The following is a 23,121-nucleotide window of genomic DNA, read 5'->3' on the forward strand; positions in this document are numbered from 1 at the left end:
TGTAGATGAGTGGTGCTCACAGCCCACTGGGGGGATGGCTGTGATGGAACTTTGTCAGCATCATGTGGAATGGTGGCATGTTAGGGGGGCTGGGAAAAAGGGACTCGTTTCTGCACAGGGATATGAGGGTCATCTGGAAGTGGACTCATGAAAGTTGACTTAGGTAGTCTTTTTTGATGCCTGTGGGCTTACATGTTTAACCCAAGAAGAACATTCACATCTTGGCAAATCTTGGATTAAAACTCCCATAGTACCTTTGATTAATTATGGACTCTACTGGCATCCCAGACTTCCTATTTATTTTGGCAGCTGACATCCTGGCATAGACTTTCCTTTCAAACCAAAATATTTTCTTTTCCCTTCTTCACTAGGGAAAGTTTAAGCCAGAAAGAGAAACTTCCATTGGCTGATACAGATACATAGTTGTCTGGGAAGTGGTGATCACAGTGTTGTCTGTCTTTGTAGGGAGAGAGTGAGTGAAGGGAGTAGTAGCTGACTTTTGGCTCTGGTTCTTAATAATGTGGCTGTATTCAGTTAAGTACTTTTTGTGTGTTAGATCCAGTCTAGTAATGCAAAAACATGCTAACTCAAGTATAAACAGACAAGAACCAGTAATAGAGTGGTCAGGGTGGTTGAATTGTTGAAATTGAACTTGATTGTAATCTTTTTCCAAGTTAGGCGTCTCCGGGCTTGGAGAGGGCTTTGTTTTGGGTTGTGAGAGCAATCCCTTCGCTTTATGCAGAAACCTTAAAATGGGTGACGTAGACTATTTAAGCTGGACTGTATCGTGGCCAGTCAGCCAGGATGTAACTCACAAACACAACCCCAAGTATCTAAGGAAATTAACCTGTTGAATGTAATTGCTTAACTCAGTGCCACTCAAAGTGTGGTCCCTGGCTTCACTTAGAAACTTACTAGAAACGTGAATTCGTGGATCCTACCCAGGCCTACTGAATGAGATACTTTTGTGGGTAGACCTCCTAATCTATGTTTTGACAAGATCTCCAGATGATTCTGATAGACTCTCGAGCTTGAGAATCACCGTCTCTCATACGCTCTCAAGTTTTAGAATATCCATCTGGTGTTAAAAAGAAAAAAAAAAAAAGCCATGAATGATGATTTTGGTTTGTGGTGTAACTGCAGTCTAGTTGTTCTTCCTGTGTCAATAGACCGACAGGTTCATGTGTTTCTTTTGGCTACTCCTGGAATGTTATGAAAAGCCATGTCATCAGATATTTGCTGATGTAAGGCTTCCTATTTTGCCATGGCAGAGTCAGGATCACTCAGGTGTAAGTTAAAAGGACGTGTCCTGCTGTTTGAAGTACTAATTTGTTTTATCAGAACATTATTTTTTGCCAACTTGGATTTTCATATTAGCTTGTATGGTTTTTTCCCATTAGAAATTGTTCTGTGAGGTACAGGTGACAGAAACTGAAACCAACCAGTTACTGACCTGCAACTCTATATGGTAAATATAACAATTAGGATTAGGATTACAAAATAAAATGAGGTCGAAGTGTCGTAGTCAGGTTTGCTTTGCTGAGCCTTGAAAATAATTGGTACTCTTCTAGCTTCCTTCAGGATTATTAAGCTCACCTGTTCTAGAGTCGGAAGGCCTGGGTTCAAATTCTGCCCCTCCACTTACCTCGCGTTGATACAGTTATTTAATCCCTCTAAGCTTCCGTTTCTTCGTCTGTGAAAAGGGATAATTACGGAACATACCTAACTGTATAGGATTTTTGTGAGGAATAAAGAAGATCATATATATAAAGCATTAGAGCTTGATAAGTGTTAGCTACTAATGTTAGTGGTATTATTACTACTGTTACTACCACTTCTACTCCTGTGGTTGGCAGTAGAAAGCCTAGAGAGGCATTTGTGGTAGGTTTTTCATTTGTGCACCATATCTATTTGCCACCTCGACAGAAAGAAGGAAGATGAGGCTTCTTTTCGTATCTTCTTGGTACCTCTGATATAATCCTATATTATCCTTATACATACTCTTACACATTTTATTCTTTCTTTCTTTCTTTATTGAGAAATATTCCAGTGCCTGCAATTTGTTGGGCACTTGCCAGCACATTCCTGCTCCCTGGACCTTTACAGCAGAGTATCTCATTTATACCAATGCATGTCTTTTGTTTTATTTTTATTAACATTTTTTTTCTTAACGTTTATTTTTTTTGAGAGGGGAGGGGGAGAGAGTGAGGGAGAACAGAATCGGAAGCAGGCTCCTGGCTCTGAGCTGTCAGCACAGAGCCCGATGTGGGGCTCGAACTCACGAACCATGAGATCATGAACTGAGCCGAAGTGAACGAACACGTGACTGAGCCACCCTGGCACCCCTGTGTAAATGTATGTCTTAATTAGTGTGGTCCTTTGACTGCTTACCCAAGGAATTACTGCCTGCTCTGGAGGGCGATTTAGGCTTGAATCCTGACTAAGCTGCTGAACTATGCAGGAACCTGTCTGTGCAGTAAACAGAATTTTCCTTAGTCTAAGTTTTTATCATGAAAACGGGATTAATGCCACCTAACTTAGAAGGAGGTTTGAGGATTAATTAAGACAGTATTAATAAAGTACATAAGGGGCGCCTGGGTGGCTCGGTCAGTTAAGCGTCTGACTTTGGCTCAGGTCATGATCTCACACTCCATGCATTCGAGCCCCGCGTCGGGCTCTGTGCTGACAGCTCAGAGCCTGGAGTCTGTTTCAGATTCTGTGTCTCCCTCTCTCTCTGCCCCTCCCCTGTTCATGCTCTGTCTCTCTCTGTCTCAAAAATAAATAAACGTTAAAAAAAAAAAATTAAAAAATAAAGTACTTAAAATAATGTCAGGAACTTAGTAGGTGTTCAGTAAAAGATAGTTCTGTTTTTCTGCCTTTTCTCCCTTTAGGCTGCCAAGAGAAAAGGTGATGGTATGTTGAAGCAAATATGGTTTCTGGTGTTTTTTGTTTTATAATAGAGTCTTTGCCCTTTCACCTGAAATCAGCACATCCCCTTCAAAAAATTGTTTTAAGTAAATTTTTTTTATTTAAAAAGCTTATTTTCCATTATGTATAGCATAAGAAAATGTAACGACTGTCCTCCTAAGACTTTTAAGGCTTCGTTTCTTATTAACCTGTGATTGACTCTCACCTTTTCGTGGGCACAAAATGATGAGCTTTCATTAGTCATTCTCAATTACATTTTTGCTTCCTGCCAATAGTCATCAATATAATTAAACTAAATCTTGGGAGACCACAAACTAAGGACATCAGAAAGCTGGAATACAAATATATTTTGGAGCTAGGAAGAGGTCATTATAGATCTAATCAAATGTTTTCCTTTTTCAGATCAGCAAAGAGGTCTGATAGGTGAAAGTGCCCAAACTCACGTGACCCACCAGTAGAGGAGTTGGGGCTTCCTAGTGTCCAATGTTCATTCCACCGATTTATGCTGATGTTCATATTTTGGTTCTCAGCTCAAGTTCAATCTAGGAGAGCTGTCACTTAGCGAGTTTTTTATTTTATAGTTTACTTTCTGGGAAATGGATCCTAGAAAACAGATAAGTGATTATGATATTTGGCCCAATTAGCAATCAAAAAAAGGCAAAGTCAAAGAATGAAATAGGGAAATCAAAGCCCTCTTATTTTGACACTTTGGTTATTGCGTAGGAAAACCAACATCGTTTGTGTTCTTATTCCTTGGGTTTATTTATTTGTGTCTACTTCTCCACCTATTTCCTAGTGGCTCACTTAAATTTTAGGTTTTTTTTTTTAAATATTTTAACTTTTTATTTATTTTTGAGAGAGAGTACAAGTGAGGGAGGGGCAGAGCGAGGGGGATACACAGAATCTGAAGCAGGCTCCAGGCTCTGAGCCATCAGCACAGAGCCTGATGCGGGATTCGAACCCACGAACCATGGGATCATGACCTGAGCTGAAGTTGGACACTTAACTGACTGAGCCACCCAGGCGCCCCTAAGTGTTAGATTTTGTTTTTATTTTAATTAGAGGGTTAAAAATCGATGGAAAAGACCAGTGAGAGGGAGTAAATCAAGAAAGATAAACTTTAGACCCTCTCTGAGAACAGAATGTTTACTTGACAGAATGTGTGGCTTTTGAACTCTTTTGAATTGCCAAGGCATCATAAGAAATAAAATTTTATACGGATGTAGTCATTTATAATAATTGTAATAAGGCTGGACTGTGGGAAGGAATACATATTAGGCGGTTGGCAAGAATGTGGTACTTGTGCCATTGGGTCTGTACCTTGCACTTAAATCATCAGCAGTCTGTCCAGACACCATTCCCTCTTGAATCCACACAGAGCCTGAAAATCTTTCTCAACACATCGCATCTGAGAATCGATACCAATTGATCAGAGTTTGTATATTGGCATTTATTTGTTAATCTTGTATTAAATCGTGAGAAATGAAAGGAAAGTTAGTATGAATGTAAAAAGGATAGAGGGTTTGTTTGTTTTTAATCCCATAAAGCATTACTGAAAATTTAAAAATTTCATTTAGGATTTTAATTTTAATATGTTCCACCAGTTACAAGTCAATGGTTATATTAGCAAAAATCTTTATGTTTCAGGCACTATGCTGGGGGAGGAGGTAATGAAGTGGCTTTGGTAAATTTCAGTACCACATTTAGAAACTTAACAGGTTAAAAGGAAGCTTATTTTTTGTTTTTTTAAAATAATATTTAAAATATTTTTTTAAATGTTTATTTATTTTTGAGAGAGAGAGGGGGCCCAAGCAGGGGAGTGGCAGAGAGAGGGAGACAGAGGATCTGAAGCAGGCTACGCACTGACAGCAGAGAGCCCAATGTGGGGCTCAAACTCCTAAGCTGCGAGATCATGACCGGAGCCAAAGTCAGATGTTTAACGGACTAAGCCACCCAGGTGCCCCAAAAGGAAGTTTCTTTCTTTCTTTTTTTAAGTGTTTGTTTATTTTTGAGAGAGAGACAGAGCTTGAGCAGGGGAGGGCGGAGAGAGAGGGAGACACAGAAATCAAAGCAGGCTCCAGGCTCCAAACTTGGAGCACAGAGCCCGATGTGGGGCTCTAACTCATGAATCATGAGTTCATGACCTGGACTGAAGTCGGATGCAGGAAGCTTCTTTATTTAATGGAAACAACTGTCATAAACCAAAGCAAACTGCTTCTCTTCAGTGATCTTGTTATTCAGTGATTGGCAAAATGCAAGTTCTGGAAATTCACAAGGTTGCTTACTGCTTTAGTTGCATTAAAAAAGAAGAAAAAAAAAAAAAAAACACCAGGCTGAGTATCCTCTACCCCACCACCCAGGACAGCTATTTTGGCAAAAGAAAACCTACAACTCTAAGGCAGGAAAGGGAAAATGTAAGAACAAACCTGAAGGAAATAGGAGGAAAGAAATATTTTAAATATTTAAAAATTACTTGAAGGCGTTTATTTATTCATTGCTTCAGCAAACGCTTGTGCTTTCTACCTTTCAGATCCTGGGTGAGGCACAGTGATACAGAAATGTAGGGCAAAGCTTCTCAACCTGTTTCATATCATGACACACATAGAAAACATAATATTGAAACAAAAATCATCTGTTAGGGAGTTCCTGCTACATCAGTCCTGTGGGCTTAGGCGCTGAATATCTTGGCACACCGCCACCCTTTGGAGTTGTACCCATTGGGAACATTTGATGTAAGACATACTTCCTGACCTTGAGAAACTGACGACATGGGCAAGTTATCAGACACCGAGAATTCTTGCCTCCAACACTGGTTTTGTATCGGAGGTAGTAGAGACAGTGGATGGCCTAGTTATCAGTGTGCTTCGTAGATTTCGGAACAGGGGACAAATCCAGCAACTGTAGAATAAGACAGTGGAATTTTGTTTTAACTTCTTTTTCAAGTTATGCCTCAAATCCACCTAGCTTCCAAAAGAATAGGCGGTTTTGATTTAATTCAAGAGTTTTGATTTGATTCAGTGCTTGAGGTGAGGAAGGATAAAAAAACAGAGCAGTTGTCTCCCTTTTTGTGAACACTACTCTTTAGAAATTCTAATTCTGGCCACGTGTCCTCCTGCTTCTCTGTAGACCATATTGAGAAGGTGAAGACGATGAGGAAAGAATCGGGAAGAAAAGTGAGAAAGATATTCTGGAGGGAGTTGTACCAGGTCAGAGCAGAACAGCGTGTTAAGTCTTCTGCTCCCCATCCCCAGCTTCATCCTGTCTACCCCCAACAAAAAACCTGTAATGCTCTGTTTTAAATATTGGATTATATCCAAATATAACTGTTCTTGAGCTCCTCAAGTTGCAGAGGTAAAGAAATTGGTGTCGGGGCTGTATCTTTCTCTCTAAATAAACATTAAAAAAAAAAAAGAAATTGGTATCCTAAAACAGTTCATTCAGAGAACATTCTGAATGTCTACATGGTGGAGTGTGGTCAGAAGTGATCCCTATTTCAGGGAAATAGGACAGGTGGTGTTACAGAAGGACGGAGGAGAAATGCCAAGTTGATCAAAAAATGCTCTCCAGTGGAGAACGTGCTCTATCAGTCTTAGGGTTCTAGAAGTTTGCTAGGAAAGAGGAAAAGTGAGATTCCACAAATTGAAAGAAAGGGGTGGGGGATAAAATCAGGGGAACCTTTTTTATTTTTTTTTAATTTTTTTTTATTTAACGTTTTATTATTTTATTTTTGAGACAGAGAGAGAGACAGAGCATGAACGGGGGAGAGGCAGAGAGAGAGGGAGACACAGAATCGGAAGCAGGCTCCAGGCTCTGAGCCATCAGCCCAGAGCCCGACGCGGGGCTCGAACTCACAGACCGTGAGATCGTGACCTGAGTTGAAGTCGGATGCCCAACCGACTGAGCCACCCAGGCGCCCCAGGGGAACCTTTTTTTAAAAAGCCAAAGCTTTGAGTTAAAAAGTAACGTAAGAGAAAATAAAGCTGAAGAGAAGGTTATAGACTCCCGCTTGTCAAATTCCTTTGGAAGCCCCTTTTCTTTTTTTTTTAATTTTTTTTTTTAACGTTTATTTTTATTTTTGAGACAGAGAGAGACAGAGCATGAACGGGGGAGGGGCAGAGAGAGAGGGAGACACAGAATCAGAAGCAGGCTCCAGGCTCTGAACCATCAGCCCAGTGCCCGATGCGGGGCTCGAACTCACGGACCGTGAGATCGTGACCTGAGCTGAAGTCGGAAGCTTAACCGACTGAGCCACCCAGGCGCCCCAGCCCCTTTTCTTTAAGACGTTTGGCAGTTGTCTCTGTATGTGCACCTGTTTATTCTTCGGGTGGTTCCGAAACCTGTATTACTGCTTCCTTTCAAAGTTTAATTTTAAAATATTTTCATCTCCTACTCGTCACTTGTCAGGCTAAACTTAATCTTAGTTATCTCTAGTACTTTTCCTCCAGAAGAATGCCAGAGCGGTTGGTTCGTTGTGTATTTTCAGATTTCTCACCCACTCTTGAAATGCATTTGGTTAAGCCAGGGTTTAGATCAACAGTGTTGACCCCCTGTCTTCCCTTTAAAATTATGGCAGCAATATCAAGACTGCTTTGCCACTTAGTGGTCAAAAGACTATTGGATAACGATTTCCAAACTTTGGGTTACAAGCATATGGCTATTCGGTAGCAATCTCTACTGAATGCAGCTCGGAACCTAAAGTGCTGAAACAAGTTTGTCAAGTTTTGCCACGTTACTGCAATCTTAAGTGGCAGACAGGTTATGAATTTTATTTTTGCATTTGTTTCATGTTGTTGACTATATGGAAACAGGTTTTAGTTGCCTTTGCTTTATTAGTAAAAGTAAAGCTTTAATTGAAATTACTAGAAATCAAATCACTCTCTGCTGAACCCTGGGTACTTTTTGTGCTTTTGATATTTTGGAAGTGTTAAAAATAAAATGTAGTAATAATGTACCTTACACATAGAGGGAGTAAAATTGCCCCTTTTTGATCTGTGTCCCATCGGATGCAGCTTATTGTCTCCTTTTATAATTAAAAGCTATTTTAAAAGTGGTTTGTGGCTGTTTGTGTTTGCAGGATCGCCCCAGGACATTTGACATGCACTCCCTGGAGAGTTCCCTCATTGACATTATGAGAGCTGAAAATGATTCCATTAAAGGTAATTTAAAAAATCTAACTATTTGGTTTTAGCGAACAGTTAAACATTTGTATTATCTATGTAATCTCGTGAGCAATACGGCAAATGTTATGGGTGCATATTTTGTATGTAGTCAGTTCCATCAATTTTGTACATGGATCTCTCTTGTGAAAAAATCAGACGTATTTGGTGGGCATCCACTGTGGGCCCTTCCCAGCACCCATTAAGAGAGCTGCAAGAGTTCTAATTTAATGGGAGACACGAACCATACACTTCATTTTTTTTTTTTTTTTTTTTTACATCTGAGGCAAAAAGTGCTCAGTGTCTCAAACCTCTATGTGTCTCTGCTCTTGATAGTGACTGGACACTAGTAAGAGTCCAAATGCTGATAGAGGTTTTGGTCTAGTTTCACATTTTTAAAAACGGCCAGTAGTTTCCAAGTTAAAATGAAGTTTTATTATTGAAATAGTTTTTATGGATTATGTTAGGAAAAAATAGTGTTCTTTCTGCATTCTGGTCTCAATTCTGTTGCTGACTGGCTCTGTTATTTTGAATAGTACATTTTCTTTTGCCTAGGCCTTAATTTCTCATCTTTATAGTAAGAGGCTTAGCCTCACTGTTAAAGTAAGGCACTTATAATGGGTAAGCTTTAAAAATAAAATATAGATGCCTGGACTCCATTCCACGTATGGGATGGGACTTGGCATGTCAACTTTTCAGTGTCTCACGTGATGCTCACCGGTAACCAGCACTGAGAATTACCAGACTGGGTATTCTCTAACGGCCCTTCCAGCTCTGATTTTGTGAAAACTACCCCACAAAATAAGATATTTTTCTGCACATAAATGTCAGTTTACTGGAAAGCAGGGTTGGGGTTTTTTTTTTGTTTGCTTGTTTTTTTTTTTAAAGAAATTTGGAACGTTGGATACATGTGGTCATCCCACTTACCTGTTCGTTCACTCCTTCATCCATTCATTTGTTCAGTGTTTATGATCCTACTTTGTGCCAGACGCAGCTTTGCACTAGGGTCAAAGGTGGCAAGACAGCCTGTTGCTTTAAGTGGTGACCAGCCCGGCCTGGTTTTCCTTTGAGTTTGGTTGATTATATTACTGCTGCAGTCAAACTTTTAAGTATTTTTTCAGCAGACAAACAATGGTACATTTTTTTCAGGAGAGCTTTTTGAGGTCTGGGGAGATGAAAAATAATATGTGAAAAAAGTATGCATCCAGCTGTTGAGATAACTTTGCCATAATTAAGAATATTTTTGAAGATCTTTACTGAATTCCCCATATAATTCTGACGGGTGACTCTAACCCAGATACACAGTCTGTTTCTGAGGAAAGATGATCTCTTGTTCAGAATTTATTTTTGCCATTTCTTAGCACTCTGACTTGGGATCAGCCTCTTTGACGTGTCCGTTTTCTCATCAGAAGAGTGAGGAGAGTCTAAGGCCCTTTCTAGCACCAGAAAAACTACACACTCTTAAATTAAAAGTATAAGCTAAAGGAGAAATGTGAATATGGTCTGTAGATTGTACCAATGGCAGTTTCCTGGTTTGTACTCTACTTATGTAAGGTGTCACCACTTGAGGATGTCATATAAAGGGTACATGGGATCTCTCTGTACTATGTTTTGCAACCTGCTGTGAATCTGCAATTATCCCCAAATTAAAAGCTAAGTACAGAAAAAGTAGCTGAAGGTAAAGAACATTTGTTTATTCTTAATGTATTCGATTCCTTCAGCAACTTTCTTTTTTTGGGGCGGGGGAGAGCCTCTTATGTACTTGATACAAGGGATAATAAATAATCAGAACTCATTTTTCATGATAAGTGCCTGTTTCTTTTTATTTCATGATATTTTATTTTATTTATTTATTCATGATAAGCGCATTTCAGAGAAAACACAGTTTCCAAACGGTAGCAGATGTAAGCAGTTTATTACGTGATGCTTCTAAGAAGCAAGCCCTAACTAGTACTTAGGTTAGATTAAGAGTTTGCACACATTATTCTAATAGGATTAACAGTAGGGGCGCCTGGGTGGCGCAGTCGGTTAAGCGTCCGACTTCAGCCAGGTCACGATCTCGCGGTCCGGTCCGTGAGTTCGAGCCCCGCGTCAGGCTCTGGGCTGATGGCTCGGAGCCTGGAGCCTGTTTCCGATTCTGTGTCTCCCTCTGTCTCTGCCCTTCCCCCGTTCATGCTTTGTCTCTCTCTGTCCCAAAAATAAATAAAAAAACGTTGAAAAAAAAAATTTAATAGGATTAACAGTAGCATTTCTTTGATTTATCAGGTACAGCCAGAATATCTCTCAGGTTTATTTCTATTTCTTCTAGTGTGCTGAATCATCGTATAAAGTTCTGCTTTTATTCTATATTCCCCTTTCAATTTCTTCCTACCAACTTCTACCCAAATCAAGTTTCTTTAAGCTGATTCTGTAGGGATAATGAAAAATTAAGTCCGATGACAGAAAACATCAAATCTGATCGGCCTGGTCTGGAAACATAAAGGTTTTGTAAAAATAGTGATTTATAAAAGGAAGTGCGGCAAAGCGGAAAGGCCATCGGTTTTGGGGTCGGATCTGGATTTCAACTGCCATTCTGTTGCTATGGTTTATGGTGGTTGGGAGGATTGAATGCTATGATATATCCATGAGATCCAGCACACTGCCCAGCCTTGAAAGCACTCAATAAATGGTATAGATTATTACTAAATATCTGTTAAGTCTATTTTCAAGCCTATCAAATGAGAAACTTAGCTCGAACTTAAGCTTAAGTGCCAAAGTGACTTAAGTATATTAAGTGAACTTTGTCCCTTTTTTCCTTTAAAGAGTAGTAAAGAATTCATACATGAGTTCTTTGTCCCAAAATGTCAGAGTATAGTTATGCTTGATTTTTTGTATTTAAAAAAAAATTTCTTTTAACGTTTATTCATTTCTTGAGAGAGACAGAGCGTCAGCGGGGGAGGGGCAGAGAGAGAGAGGGAGACCTAGAATCCGACGCAAGCTCCAGGCTCTGAAGTGACAACACAGAGCCCTACATGGGGCTCGAACTCATGACCTGAGCCGAAGTCAGATACGCAACCGACTAAGCCCCCCAGGTGCCCCAGCTTGATTTTTTTTAAACCAAGATGATGAACTTTATATTACTGTAGTCTGTTACCACTGAAATGTAGTTTGGCTCCAGGAAATACTTTACTTCTTGTCAAGCTCCCTTGGTTTAGATAGCTACTAGGAAAGCTGTGCTTGATTTTAACAGTGATTCTATTGTGAGATTTTTTTTTTTTAAGGTGATAACAGAAGTTGAATATCTTAAAAAAAAAAAAAACCACAGCAACATATTGTCCTTTTAAAGTAAATATATAAAACCTGCCAATCCATTTTGAAAATAACCCCTCCGGTTGCTCTGCTACTTTAGAAATGGAGAAAACAGAATATGGGCGTTGATTCTGTGAGACTAGTAGAAAATAATATGCCTCTCAGAAAAAAAGTATGAGAATTCAATTAAAAGAATTTGAGAATTAAAAAGAGCCCACCATATGGAAGCAAATTTTATATTTGGGTTTATTTTATCTTAAAAATAATTTCATAAAATATATTATGAATGACTTCACTTATTTCTAATCCTTCGTTTGCAGTTCCTTATAGAAATGTGATTGTTGAATGTGTTTAAAGTTGATATAAGACCTATAAGTTGGATGGATTGATATGGCTATATTATTCATCTAAATTAAAAAAACAACCTAGAAAACGAAATTTTGCTTTTCCTTTTGGGAAAAAAAAAATCTCCTTTAATGTAGTGTGGTTTAAAACTTAATTTTGCAGTCAACAGACAAAATGCTTGATAGGCCTAGGAACCTTCAAATATAGCTTTTGAGTATCTTTATGAACGTGTTGTTGATTCCAACTGGCTTGTTGAAAACCTTTCATCTTTTTAAAATTTTTTTAAACATTTTTAACAAATGTGCAAAAGGAGTACCTGGCCTTCATTTCATAATTTATATTAGTTTTGATTACAGTTGAAGTAGTTTCTCCAAGAATATTAAGGCTACTGTCATTTTCTTCATGGACAGAGGATTAGCTCTTTGGGAGGAAAAGGGTCTTGCCTCTACCTTATCTCCATGTCCTTTCTCTGATCAGCTGGCATGTCTGTATGTTATTTTTATCCACGAAATTATATATTGCATTCTCCATAACCAATGCCGGTAATAGTCCATAGAAGCCTTTCCCCAGAGACCGATTTCATTTTCTTTACTGCACACCCAGTCTCGTAAGCTAAGAGCGTGAGCTATTGACAGATTTTGAATTTTGATCTCCCAGTGGCAGGTTGCTCATTGCCACAGAATTATTAGGCTTATCAAGTATTTTCTTCACCTGGACAGAAGAATCTTTTACTGTTGTAGGTGGTCAGCTGATCATTTGGGGGAATATTCTATCTTACTGTTATTTGTGTTTTTTCTTGCCTGTGAAATTGGTACTTACTGTTTAGAAATGGAGTAGCGTGAAATATATTAAAACCACATGCGAGCACATCTGGTTTCAGCCTTCTGAAGCATGGGCTGGACACAGTGAAATAAAAGATTCACAAAATGGTATTATATTCAGTGTATGGTAGGAAAGACCTCTGACAATTAAGGAGCCTTTTTTTTTTTTTTTTTTTTTTCCTTTTCTCTCTGGGAAGGGAATGAAAGAGTATAGATGTAAACCAAAAAGTAGCTGTTAGCGAGAGGAAGCAGAGGGAGGCCGCACTGGAATAAAGAGAGAGAAATAGTATTTGAAAATTATCAGATGTCAGATGGAGTAAAACAATCCACAGTTTCATAATAGTCGCTGAGTATTTTAAATCCTATATATGGAAGCAACTTAGTATATAATTTGCTTCATTTCACTAGAAAGCCAAATGAGACAGCAAAATTATTGCGAGAATAAAGGCAAATCTGTAAATTGTCAAAACATTATAGTTGTTCTTCAGGTATCAACTAACTAAATTATGAGTCAGGATATCATCCTATTTTTTCCTCAGAATATTGTGAAATTGGAATCTTCTTGTCTTTATATTGTTCCAGAATGTATCTTGCTTTCATTTGTGGAAGAGGGACTAAAAGTATCCACCCAGTGAGTTTCAGGCATTTTAAATACTTGACTTGAATGTAAGCAATAAGGATTGCATTCAGAGGTGCAAGTTGTTTCAAGTGCCATTTTTTTTTTTACATATCCCGTGGTGCCCAAGAAATCTATTGCATATGTAGGGTAAGCAGTGGGAGTATGTTACACACTTAGACATTACTGCCACACTTGCCTCATGCATTCATTTAATAAGAATTCATTTTGAGAGCTGGATCTACTCCAAAAACGCGATGTATTTAATTCCCGCCTGCCGAAGGTATTGTGACCTTGCGTTTTAAGATATTTTTGATATACGTTTTTCTTTCTTTATTACACATTAAATCTGGGGGCCCTCCCCCCCCTCACTATTTTTCATTGCTGTGGATTTGTTTGAAACAAATGCTTAAATGAGTAGGCAAGTGATGATTCCATCTGTGCCTCATTTCTTTGTTGCTAAGCAAAAGAATTTATAATGATCTCTCTAGAAGAAAATCATGAAACTCCGTTGAAAGTTGAGTACACAAAGCCTGTTTCATTTATTTTGCATAAGTTTTTTATGTCGCTGTAAGAGAATGACCTTTGGGATAATTTAAATTCCTTACAGTAGGGGGGAGGATACAGTTAGTGCTACTTAAAAATAGATACCATAAAAAAGAGCCAGGAAGCCTTACATTTTTCTTTGATCCCCAATTCTTTTAATAATCCTATATTCCAAATTGCAGCCATCTAATTCCGTAGTTTAAGGAACAGATGTTGCAAACTGATACAGATGTTTTAGAACATACATTGCAGAGTGACTTTATGTATACTTGAGATAGCTCCAAAAACTTTTTATGAGAGTTGTTGAAAATAGGACTACATTTAACATCATTGTTATAAAATTGGATTTTGGAGTGAATAAAATTATAAAAACGAAAGGAGCTCTGACTGAAAGAAGTTCCATGCTGTAATGTTAAAATGATTTATTTCAAGTGGTAGTGAGGGGATATCATTTCTTGTAGTATTTAACATTTATCCCAGTTGAATCAGTTTGCCTGTGGCAATGTGAGAAAAGACTACTATGCACTACTCTGCGCCCCACGCCTCCATCGCTTTTGTAAAGGACAAGATGAACGTTTTCCTTTAAGGGAGATTTAACAGAGCGTGATACAAAGTACCGTAAAGAAGAAACGGATAGTGCAAACCAGCTAATTTTGCTCGTGATTCTTAATCAAATTTCACCTTCCAAGTAAATGACTGTTACTTGGCGTCAGATGTCTTCTGGTGAATTGGGGGGCATCTTTAAATATTACCCGTCTTGAAGATTCAGAGTCCACCAGGCAGCTGCTCTGAAAGTCGGGCGGGATCCTTCCTGAACTCGGCTGGTTCCTTCTTGCTCTGTTTGGATGATACCAAGTTAACTCAGAGCAGCCTGGCAGGGGAGTGGCTAAGGCCTCCAGAGAGAAGAACGTGGCCTTACTTCTAGAAGCTTCATGAGTAATAGAGTTAAGTACACAGCAAAAAATACAATTTAAACTCGACTGCAGTGAACTGTGTGTGTGGCTGTTTAGAAATGAAACGAGTGGTTTCCTCTCCTTTCGCTCTCTCCCTTTTATGACCGCTGAAATGGAACATCCTCAACACTCCTTCTCTTTTGCTTGGCTTAGCGGTGCCGCAGGATGGGACCTGGGCTTCTGTGTTGAGGTAACTTCTTTTGTGAGCCAGGAGAGGACAAAGTAGCGGGGCATGATTTCCTTTGTATCACCGACGCAGGGTATATTCTTAATTGTGAACCACTGTCCGCTCTCTGGTTTACTACCGGTCAGGATTTGTTGGATTCCTCAAGCACTGTGTAGGCAGAGCTTACAAAGGTGTGGATTTTGACCAGCATGGCTTCACTTTTTCAGATTGGGCATTGCTTTTGTTTTTGGTTTTGTTTATTTATTTTGTTTTCGGAGCGGGGGAGGGGGGGTGGGGATGGCTGGGAGAACAAAATGGGATGTGTATGAACAGAGCATTGGACCTTTAGCCTCTGAACTGAAACCCGCTCTGTTCATAGTAAACACTCCTTGTGCTGTGTCCAGACCCTCCTCTGCCCAGTTTATTAACATAACATGTCGTGGTAAGTAGATTCTTTGCCCTGTCCCCTCCACACATTTGTGATAGAATATTGACTTTTGTTTTTATTTGTTCTGAAAATCATGTAAGCAGTTGTCACAAAGGGGGAGTTTGTCTTATGTCATCCATGATGTGGGTCCAGAATTACTTAAGCAGTCCTCTTAATCCTGAGCATGGAGCGCAAAGAATCTTATTTTGAGTCCATGAAAATTCAGTGATCCTCTTAAAACATTGTTAAACTCCTGATTTTACCTGCGTGAGAGGTGAGGGTAAAGGGGCATGGGGGGTGGGGTGGGGGTGAGAGTGAACTGTTTATAGAAGGTTAAAGATCCGAAACATTTCTTTATTTTTTTTTTTTAATTTTTTTTTTTTTCAACATTTTTTATTTATTTTTGGGACAGAGAGAGACAGAGCATGAACGGGGGAGGGGCAGAGAGAGAGGGAGACACAGAATCGGAAACAGGCTCCAGGCTCCGAGCCATCAGCCCAGAGCCCGACGCGGGGCTCGAACTCACGGACCGCGAGATCGTGACCTGGCTGAAGTCGGACGCTTAACCGACTGCGCCACCCAGGCGCCCCACGAAACATTTCTTTAAAAGAAGCTTTTAACTTAGCAACCTTTCCCCCGCCCTTTACAATTGCGTTAAGGCTCACATACTTTATGGCTGTTGTGGCTTAATTTTGTTGGATGTACGTTCAGAGCAGGGACTGGTGATGGAATCGACTGCACGTGACAGTTAACACTTAGAAATAACAAGAAAACAGTAACTTGGGAAAAAAAGACAGCAGTCAGGTAGCACATTAACAAGTGCTTTTCTGCAGTGTTTTACCCTTTCAGTGTTGTGTACAACTTAGTAAGTATAGGTATTACCTTATGGACAGGCAATAATATTATTTTTCGTTCAGAAATGAAATCAGAACGATATTTAAGCAGTAAAGTCTTCCGACTTTGTCAACAGTTTGCCAGCGTTACATATTAGGGAGCTTCCTACACTAGAAAAATAGGAGAAGGAAGTCGATAATATTTATAGAGATCCATTTTGTCCATGCCCTGCCTCCAAATAAATAATAGTATATGTGCACCTTTTGGTAGTGTCACTTAGTACTTTTGGTCTCCCTTCTATATTCTAAAATTCTCTGGAGAGGGGACTTGCTCTCTTATTTCGTGACAGGTAGTAAACCAGCCCTGAATACTAATAGCTACATAATGAAAAGTCTTTTGATAATGGGGTAATACAATAGGGAGTAGTCTGCAAAGATTTTAAGACTTTTCCTTGACCCTGTGATCTGTAATCCTTGAATATGTTATTTGCCAACTTGGAGCTGTCATAAAAATATCCGAGATTCTCTTTGCGTTCAGTTCAGTGACAGGAAGGACAGATCAGTTGCACAGTTGTGCCACAAAATTATTTCTTCCTTGATAGGCATGGAATTTCCACATGACTAATGTATGCAGGTGATTCATTTAGCACCTATATATATATATATATATATATATATATGTATATACATATATATACATACACGTATATACATATATATACGTGTATGTATATATATGTATATACATATATATACGTATATGTATATACATATACGTATATATATATATACCCGGTACGGTGAATTTCTCTACCCCACAGCTCCTTATTTTTTCCCCCTCACGTTGCCACTATCCTCACTACTAAAGTTACAAGATGGAAAAGAGAGAAAACTCTCACAAGAGAGAGTCTGTTGTTGTTCAGCACTAAAAGTTTGCAAAAGGAGTACTTTTTAACTAATTTTGAACTAGTTACTACTCTTTGAATCAGGTATTGAGATGGCCAGGCTGCCTCTGGGCTTCATTATTTTGTCTAATTGACTGATTCTGAATTCAGTCCCACACCAGTGCGCTATGGTCTAAAAGCAAGGCTTTGTTTTATTCTGGGTATTACCTGGTAACCAGTCAATTAAGAACGTTAGTGGAACTCTGAAGGGAAAGCAGTTCCATAATCTCTTTGGAATCCAGTTGGGCTGATGCCAGTTGCTATACATTGGGAAAGAGAAGGAGGAATCAACCAATTAGAGGACCCTTTTTTCATTCTCAAGAAACCCACACTAAGTGCAAATCTCAATTCTGGAGAGCAGTCGTGATTAATTGAAGTATAAAGAACTTAAAACAAAAAAATCTAACTTCTGCTGGCCCTAATATTCCAAATAATAAATGCCTAGTATGGTTCATTAGATACGGGTATTTAAATTAGCCACTCCATCTCTTTATTGTACATGATCAGTAGTTGTTACCTTCTAACAGACTTTCCCAAATTGTGAGGAGTGAAAAGAGAAGCATTTAGGATTGTGCTCCAACCTGGCTCTGCCATTAGCAGTTATAGGCCTTCGGGCCATCACTTCTTTCTAGATTTTGGTTTCCTCACCTGGGAATGGAAGGATTGAACACCATGACCTTTAAACTACTGTTAGCGATTCCACAAAGTTTCTCTGACATGGTATTCCTAAGTGACAAAATTGCAGAGTTTTGTAGCTTCATGACGAAAAGTAGCAAATGGATTTCGTGTGAGTTTGGGCGTGGCAGTATTTTATACTGATTAGTTGTAGAAAGGGTATACCAGGAATCAAATAAATGTAGTCAGCTGAATGTACGCTTTGTGTTTAGACTGCATCTTTTCTTTTTGAGATAGGCCTAAAAATATTATGTTTAGGAAGCCTTTGTTTAAACTTGGCGTCATGGAATGTTTTTGTTCTCAATTTGTGGACCATGGGCCTCTTGAACCATGAGAATTATTTGATGGGGCCCTTATGAACCCATTAGGACTAAGCATTCCAGTTAGGTGATAGATACATCATTTACATATGCAGGATTGTCTTTCAGAAGCATGTGGATGCTGATGTAATGTAATTAAAATACATTTCAAGGTGTTGCTAAATTCATAGTAGCCTTTTATTATTAAGGTGGTTTGTTGTTGTTTTACAGGTGGTATTCATGGGAGCGGGGGTTGGGGTCTCATTTGTTAGTGTGGTGGGGAGGCTCCGAAACTTTTTTTTTTTTTTAATATTTTTTTAATGTTTATTTTTGAGAGAGACAGAGACAGTGTGTGAGCAGGGGAGGGGCAGAGAGAGAGGGGAGACACAGAATCCGAAGCAGGCTCCAGGCTCCGAGCTGTCAGCGCAGAGCCCGATGCGGGGCTCGAACTCACAAACTGTGTGATCATGACCTGAGCCGAAGTCGGACGCTTAACTGACTGAGCCACCAGGCACCCCTGAGATATTTTGATTAAAGTAGGTCTTAATAATTACAAAAGGTTATGAAACACTGCTCTAGAGAACTTCTTTAATTGTTCTTCTTTAAACTGCCATTGGGATGTACCCCGTTACCAAAAAGAGTGTAGCGTAAGGAGGAATTTAATAGAGGAGATGGTGACGATGGAGACATAGAGGAACGAGGAGCTGAACTTGCCTTACCCTAGATTATTAGCTCCACCAAAATAGCACTTTGGGACTTTGACGTCTAAAACCATCTTTTTGCCCTACGAGGCCGGGCTAGGAGCGTGGGCTGTTTAGACTACGTCTGGCGCAATGCTAGGGCCCGGGGGAGCCCTGCCACAAGGGGCACACGCACGGCAGCCCCCGATAGCAGGGGGAGACAGCCTTCTTTAAGACCCACGGTTTGAGCTCCTGCTTATATTCCAGTTCCACAAATATATGAGCACACTCTATGCACCAGGTCACATTTGATGCCAGGCTACGGTTTTCTTTTTTGAGATAGACCTGGACATCCTGTGTAGGAAGCAGTGTTAACAACCACTTCCAAGTGGGAGAGTTCGTCCTTCTGATACCGTTTCTCTGACTTTCACTCCGTGCCCCTTCTGGGATTTATGCAACTTAAATCCTTACCATAACCTTTTATGTGAGTTTTGTGATCTCCATTTTACAGTTGAGGAAGTTGAAGTTCAGAGAGACACAACAGCTTCTGGAAAAGTCACTCATCACTCAACTAACTGGTACCTAGAAAGGAACACAGAGCTCCTGGTTCCTGGTTTAGTAGCTCGGGTGTTTATTATGTGGCATTTAAGAGGAAAACATAAAAAGAGCCTGAACATTTTTTTTCTTCTTACTTATTTATTTTTTTTAGTATGCTTTAGACAGAGAATAGGCGTTAACGTTTCTTAATTTTTACTTAGGACACTGGGTCAGAATTGAAGATCTGCATTTTATCCTAATGTACTGTAAAAGATTCAGATCTCAAATCTGCTGGTTTCTTACTGAAGGTTACATTATTGAGGGTAGAGGTCAAAATAGGATCGCTGAGGGAACGTTTCCAAGGTGGCTTATTTTCCCTGATTCTGATTCACCAGGTCTGTCATGAGACTGAAGCATGCGTATTCTCCAAGTGATTCAGATACACTGCTGTCTTGGCCCCCTGTCATCTTCACTCACTTTGTGAACCACTTTGGATATAAAATCTAAAGCTGTGGGAGGCCTTTCGTACAACAAATACATATCAAGAATCAGCCATGTGCCAGGCACTATTTTAGGCTGTTGGGATATATCAGGGAATAAAAGCAAAGACTCCTGGCCTCATGCATCTTATCCTTCAAATAATTAGCAGATATCTTGGAATAATAGCTTGTTTATTACTTAGTTTTGAAGGCTAGTAAGGCGGAGGAAGCCTCAGTGCCTTAAATATCGATAGGAGAAAATAAAAACTGGGCCTTCTGAGAAACCACAAAAGGTGAAATTACATCAGGTGTGAAATTCAAGTGCATTCTTCATTAAGGTTCAATAAAGTCATCAGACTTTATATTAAATAAGTGATTAGAGTTGAGGATAGGTATGTATGCAGAAAGCCAGTTAATGACTCTGCCAATTGCTTTTTGGGGGTTGGACTTCAGTAATCAGTTTCAGGAGCAGTTTATCACTCTTCTCTAAAGTTCTCAATCGTTTGCAAGCAACTTGGCTTCTGGCATCTAGAGATTTCATAGGTTTGTCTTGATCTTTTATGTTCATGTCAGTACAGAGAGCCGTGTCTCAAAATCATTTGTCCCTTGGGGTCAGATCGCTAATTCTTTGTTTATTCACTGGTTCTTTTAAAATGTGTCTCTTGTAACACATGCCTTTTTTAATCAAACTTTTGCCAAGATAGGAGAATTTCAATTTACTGCCTTGACTTTTTTCTGGATTACTTAAAACTTTACTACCCGTTGGTCTGTTTTTCCACTTTTCTTTCCATTATATTATCTTTCTGTTTTTGTTTTTCAAACTGGCTTTTGTTCATTCAAATTTGGACAAAAACTATGCCTAGTTTTTTAAGCTTTAAAAATTGCTATTAATCACTGGTATCATAACATCCTCTTAAGGCAAGTTATCTTGTTGCTCTGTCCTCTAAATGTAGCATCCAGAGTCAGAAGGCCTCTGGCAGGGATAAAAATAGCCTTCCTGCTTGGCGGCTTGTTGGTTTACTGGCAGTAGGAAATCTTTTGAATTCCTTAATTGGGTCAGCTGTTTGCTAGTTTCTCTCTAGACATCCCCTTCTGCCTGAAATTCTTAGATGCTTTTTGTTAGGTCTTGCAACTTTGTACCTGCCCTGAGTTCCAGTCAAAGCCATCCTTCTTTTTTATAGGAAACCTTCTATAATCTATGGAAACTTACCCCTTGACTTTACTGTCTTACAGATAAATGTTATTGTTTTGCCACTATTACAATCTCTTACCACAATTGAAAAATAAATTTGAGGCATTGGTACAAAAGGAAGACCTCCTTGGTTTTTTTATAAGGAACATTTTTCAGTTGAATTTTCAGTTTTCATTTCCTAAAACACTTCTGCTACTTTGCCAATTTGGCTATTATAAAGGTAAGGAGTTTGATTTTTTTTCCCTCTTCACTCCCCCAAAGAATCACATCCGTTTGTAACCAAGAACACCAGCAAGCTCTCATCTCTCTGAAGCTGAAAAATCCCCCAGATGGCCACTCCCTTCTCCAAGTTTTCAGTTTGGATCTTATTTGGCTAAAACAAATCCTTCCTCTTTCTTTCATAAGTGGAAGGTTGTTGGTTATCTCTGGCTTGTGGTCTCAGAGGGGAAAAGATTTAATGTTAATAGAGCACCTCTTCTGTACCAGGGACTTTTCCGAGCATTCTGCAAAAATTGTGTCATGAATTTCTCAACAACAGCCTTGCAAAGTAAATGGAAATACTTGTTTTACCGAGGGTCATAAAAGCTACGTAATTCGACCTAGCTCACAAGGCGGGAATTGGTCTGCCTCTCTACCCTTTCTACTGCATGTCCCGGGGCAGAGAGACCACCAATTGCTGGCTTTGCTTCATTTGCTTCAGCTATTTATGGAGCATCTTTGCTCGAAGCTCTGGGAGACAAGACCTCCAAATTTGTCCTGAAAGATTTTGTTGCCTTAGAGAAAGAGGGAGTTTAGAGATAGGTAATTCAAATATCGTGTAAAGGGTGTTGTATGGAGTGCATGAGGTTGTCTGAACCAGAGAGCCAGTGGTTTGGGCAGGCAGGGAGGACTTCCCATAGGATGAGAAGCTACCTGGGCAGAAGGGTGGTGGCTTGAGTGGTGAGACATTGGGAGTAGAGAGAGGAGGGCATTCCAGGCAGAGGGTGGAACCCGGAAGTAAAAGTTAATGGGCCAGTAAAAGTTTACCCGGAAGTAAAAGTTAATGGAGTAGCTAATGTGGGAAGGGAAATGGCAGTGTGGAAAGATGAACCTGGGGAGATAGGCAAGAGAAGTCAAGAATTTTTAATAAGCCCTGGCTTTTAAAGTGAAAGCCAGCTCTTTCTCAGAGAAGGGTTTTGTTTAGCGTGAAGTGTGTCTACGTGTGATTTAAATGTCTCTTTGGATGGGTGAGGGGCAAGATTCTCCAGCTGATGTCAGTCCCAGCCAGTTCCTCCTTTGTGATTTTGCTGGTGGTATCACAGGTTAGGGGGTAGAATAAGGTCAGTGGAATGCATTAGTAAAAATAATTACACGATTAAGTGATAGAACATATTGAACACATTTTACAATAGTTCCTATTGATATGTGGTTCTGCATCTAAGTATAAATTTGGTATTCAGAAACTGAATTTTTTGTACATCTCTTTGAGCCTCGCTCTGTGTTGTCTAGGTCCCCACAGCGCCATCTTGCTGCAAGTCTCAGGCAGTGTTGGTAAAAACCGCAGATGCAGAAAGGCAGGTAGAGCAACAACACCTCCTTTAAAAACTCGTTGGTGGCAGTATAGCTTTGACTTGCTTAAATGTGAGCTAAAGAAAATTAGCAGGGACACTGCAGTGAAACAACAAGTGTATATGTATGTTTATGTATGTATGTATGTTGGTACTGTGTATAAATCTTTACTCTGCCTTAGGATTGGGCCTAAGCCTATATACTTATCCTTTTCCTGTTAGAAAATTTTAATGGTGTCCACTGAAAACCCTTCTCTTTTCCTTGGAGTATCCAGGTTTTAATAGGGTGAGTCAATCAAAAAAACTTAGACTTTTACATCACTCGTTACTTTATATAGGACTGCATGGCTGTATTTTGGGCAACCTTGCAGTTATCCCGTATTATCATTCCTTAGCCTACACACGTCACCGACAATGCTGGCATGACTGAAAAAGAAGGTTGTGGCATGAAATCTAATAGCACTATAGAACATTTGACATTTTTCGGTGTTTGTATATTTGTATATTTCTGTGTTTGAAATAGTAGCATTTATTATATCATTTCCTGCCGCATCATCAGTAGCAGTAATATCTGGGTAATGTTTTAGGAAATAACTTTTTCTCTAATTTGGAAGTAATGCATACATATATATACTCTAATATATCAGAGTATCTCCTTCTAGTCCTTCCTCCCTCCTTTCATCTCATTG

At 39.4% G+C, this 23,121-nt stretch overlaps 1 protein-coding gene and 1 long non-coding RNA gene across 5 annotated transcripts in view; one reads left to right on the top strand and one right to left on the bottom strand.

Moving 5' to 3' along the window:
* The window catches only part of CPEB4 (cytoplasmic polyadenylation element binding protein 4), a 67,861-nt gene that overhangs the window by 14,819 nt on the left and 29,921 nt on the right, over positions 1-23,121 (top strand). For all 4 annotated transcript variants that reach the window (XM_058723583.1, XM_058723589.1, XM_058723596.1 and 1 more), the window contains exon 2: positions 8,003-8,084. In XM_058723583.1, the coding sequence (XP_058579566.1) occupies positions 8,003-8,084 (82 nt within the window). The remainder of the gene's footprint in view (positions 1-8,002; positions 8,085-23,121) is intronic.
* On the bottom strand, positions 5,408-15,295 carry LOC131508645 (uncharacterized). The gene is made up of 3 exons (XR_009260066.1): positions 14,382-15,295; positions 9,012-9,249; positions 5,408-5,826 (listed from the first exon to the last, which is right to left on the bottom strand). It is a non-coding gene; the product is annotated as an uncharacterized LOC131508645 (long non-coding RNA).

Source organism: Neofelis nebulosa, chromosome 1, assembly GCF_028018385.1.
Source record: "Neofelis nebulosa isolate mNeoNeb1 chromosome 1, mNeoNeb1.pri, whole genome shotgun sequence".
Lineage (NCBI taxonomy): Eukaryota > Metazoa > Chordata > Mammalia > Carnivora > Felidae > Neofelis > Neofelis nebulosa.